Source organism: Cyprinodon variegatus, unplaced genomic scaffold, assembly GCF_000732505.1.
Source record: "Cyprinodon variegatus isolate N-32 unplaced genomic scaffold, C_variegatus-1.0 Scaffold659, whole genome shotgun sequence".
NCBI lineage: Eukaryota > Metazoa > Chordata > Actinopteri > Cyprinodontiformes > Cyprinodontidae > Cyprinodon > Cyprinodon variegatus.
The window spans coordinates 3,674-6,793 of NW_015151112.1; the positions used below are offsets into that span (position 1 = coordinate 3,674).

Consider the following 3,120-nt stretch of genomic DNA (forward strand, 5'->3'; position numbering starts at 1 on the left):
TAATCCTCCTTCTCACATATTAAGCCTTAAATGGCCAAGCTCAATCAGATCTCTGATATCAGAGGGAGCTTGGTTAATTAAGGCTTTATATGTGAGAAGGAGGATTAAAAATTCTATTCTGGATTTAACAGGAAGCCAATGAAGAGAAGCCAGGATAGGAGAGATATGATCTCTCTTTTTAATTTTCATCAGAACTCTGGCTGCAGCATTTTGGATCAGCTGAAGGCTTTTCACTACAGTTACCCTTAACTACATTTACACTGAATGGGAGTCGGATCCTTTGGTTATGAGGCTCCTCTTCTGTAGGAGTCTTAATGACACAGAAACCCTGTTTACTTTCAGGAGGAGGCTTAATTTTTTATTTTTTTTAAAGCTTATAGTTAGAAAATTAAGTTTATCCTGAGCTATTTCTATTGTGATGTGGCTATAGGCTTATTCTGATGGAGAACAATCGAACCACTTTTCATCTTTCTGCTTTATTCCTATTCTCCTATTCTGAAGTATCTATTAGTTTAACCCCTAACGTTTTGCTCTCTATCCTTTTCACCTGTCATGCTAGCTTCATCTCGGCTGTTCTTCTCTGGCTCAGACTCCATCATGGGGGCGAAATCATCAGGGCTGCCCCACCATCTATTAGAGACGATAGAGTTGAGCCTATTATTCAATGCTAAGTCCTACTTCTCTCCTAGATATAGCTATGGGCTCAGCTTATTTCATAAATGCATGCTCTTTCCTCCCTTTTGGTTTTCAAACTGGCACAAACCTTGTCTGCTTTGCTGTTTCCCAGACAGAGCCACCTATGGAGCTAGTTCATCATCATCTTTACTAATATAAATTATATATGGATCCATACGTCTATGCTCCCTTTGTATGTCTTTTTCTGCCTCCTTGAACCCCAGTCGGACGTTGCAGGAGGTCGTCCAGACTGAGCTTGGTTCAGCGGGAATTTTCTTATAGTAAAAGTGATTTTTTTTTCCTCTACACTGTTGCTGCATGCAAGCTCGGTGTGAGGGATGGCTTTAAAGTCAATGACGCAATGCAAGCGAGTTTATTGTGCTCATCCAGGAGGGGCGTATCCTGCAAACTCTATGACTCAACTGAGCCGTTTTACTTTAAAAAGAAAACTTTCCACAAGTGTGACTATATGATTTGAAACTGCATTAATCTAAAAGTTAAATCATATCTAGTTAATTATTTTTTCATCAAATTTCAGTAATTTCAAGAAGAAAACTTAAAAAAGGTAAAATACCGATATTAAAAGTCATAAAAAAGCAATATTATAAGAATGAGTGATTTCAAACTATTATACGTTTGTTCTTTTTGACTTAATTACATACCAGTTATTCCACGAACTTCCCTTTGAATTTGAGGAAGAGGAGTCTGAATAGGAGATGTTAAATGGCCTGTGTCCTCTGAAATTCTCCCAACATCACTCACATCCACTGAAAGGCAGAAATAAAAGTCAGAAACTAAAATAATCTGACTACTTTTAAAAATGTGTGTCTCATTTTATAACTGACCTTCTGTTCTCAAGCTGCTAGAAACCAAAATTTGCAGCAAGTCATTCCTGTTAATCTTCTCTAAAATGTTCTTGGTTACCTTTACAGCCCCAGAGAGACTATAGGTCTGGACCATCAGGTCCACGGTGTCCTGCCTATTTGCCGTCTGAAGATGGCTCTTTTTTATGGCTGGGAAACCCAAAAGATTACTAGTCTGTTGAAGGAGCCACTTGAATTTAAGGAATTCTTCCTCTACCAAGTCCTCCAGAAAGTTCAATAGCTCCTCTGGTGTCATTGTGGGCTCTTACTAGTGTTTTATACTGTCCTAAATGGTGTGATCGGATGTTTCATCACATAAATTACATTGTGGAGTTTGGTAATAGAAACATGTTCTCCTGGCAGCTATGATGCCTGTGGCATCATAGCGCCTTTTGTTTTGCCCAAAGGATGAGGGGTTGTTACCAGCAATAGTTGGTGATTATTGCTATTCTTCCTCATCCACCACCACCCTGAAAAAAATAATATTTTTTAATAAAGCATAATTGTCAAATAATAAATACATTCATCTATTTATGTGAAATGAATTTGAAGGAAAGAAGAAGAAGGAAACATAACATATTTTGCAAACCTCAATCTACAGCACCTTATGAGTGTATGAGTGATTTGCTGGGAGTCCCAGGCCAAAAGAGGAAAACTAACTGTTCTTGCAAGTCGTCAGTCTGTGGTGTAATCTTCCTCCAATTGGGTGTGCATAGAAACCCTCTAAATTAAAGATTTTATAATATTCAAATGCCCAAACCACCTCAACCAACTCATCAAAATTGAAGAGCAACAAATCCAATGCCGGCTCACCCGGTTCATGTTTATCCTGAGCTGGAATTAAACATTGGAGCATGAGCTACACAATAAAACATTTTAACAATCATCACAATGTACATTAAATTCAGTTAAGTTTATTTATATAGCACCAGTTCACAACACAAGTCATCTCAAGGCACTTTACAGAGACAATTCAACCAGATCATCCAGTCAAATTGATTCAAAGTTTTCTATCTAAGAAAAACCAGTTGATTGCATCGACTCATTGACTCAAATGCAATCCTTCACATTGAGCATGCTTGTAGCGACAGTGGAGAGGAAAAACTCCCTTTTAACAAGAAGAAACCTCCAGCAGAACCAGGCTCAGTGTGAGCGGCCATCTGCTGAGGCCGACTGGGGTTCAAGGAGACAGAAGCAGAGACACAAAAAGCAGCTTTAAAGGCGGAACCGTCCAGATAACACACATCCAGGCAGACGAGCTCCGAGCCAGTTCCCATGTGCCCCTTAAGTCCTATGACAAGTCCTGTTACATAACCCAGTTTGTTCCCATCTAACACATTGAAACAGCAGAAATCCGAACCAAACCGCACCCCAGCTTATGGAGGGAAGTTGGGTGACATGAGTTAGTCCTTGGTAGCTTTAACAGCTTTGAAAATGTGCAATGACCAAGAGAAATTTGCTGAGATTTCGTCATAAAAAAAAAAAATTTTTTGGAATAATTTCAGCTACAATTATGACTAAACGCATGTTCTTTTTCAACGAGTGAGAACAACTAATTAGTTCAACCATTTATGTTGTCAAA

The 3,120-nt window shown here is 38.8% G+C and overlaps 1 protein-coding gene across 1 annotated transcript in view; it reads right to left on the reverse strand.

Moving 5' to 3' along the window:
* The window catches only part of LOC107096930 (protein NLRC3-like), a 5,358-nt gene extending 3,503 nt beyond the window's left edge, over positions 1-1,855 (reverse strand). The window contains exons 1-2 of the mRNA XM_015393836.1: positions 1,521-1,855; positions 1,338-1,442 (exon numbers count right to left, since the gene is read on the reverse strand). Of these exons, the coding sequence (XP_015249322.1) occupies positions 1,338-1,442; positions 1,521-1,794 (379 nt within the window). The 5' untranslated portion in view covers positions 1,795-1,855. The remainder of the gene's footprint in view (positions 1-1,337; positions 1,443-1,520) is intronic.
* Between the last annotated feature and the right edge of the window lie 1,265 nt (positions 1,856-3,120).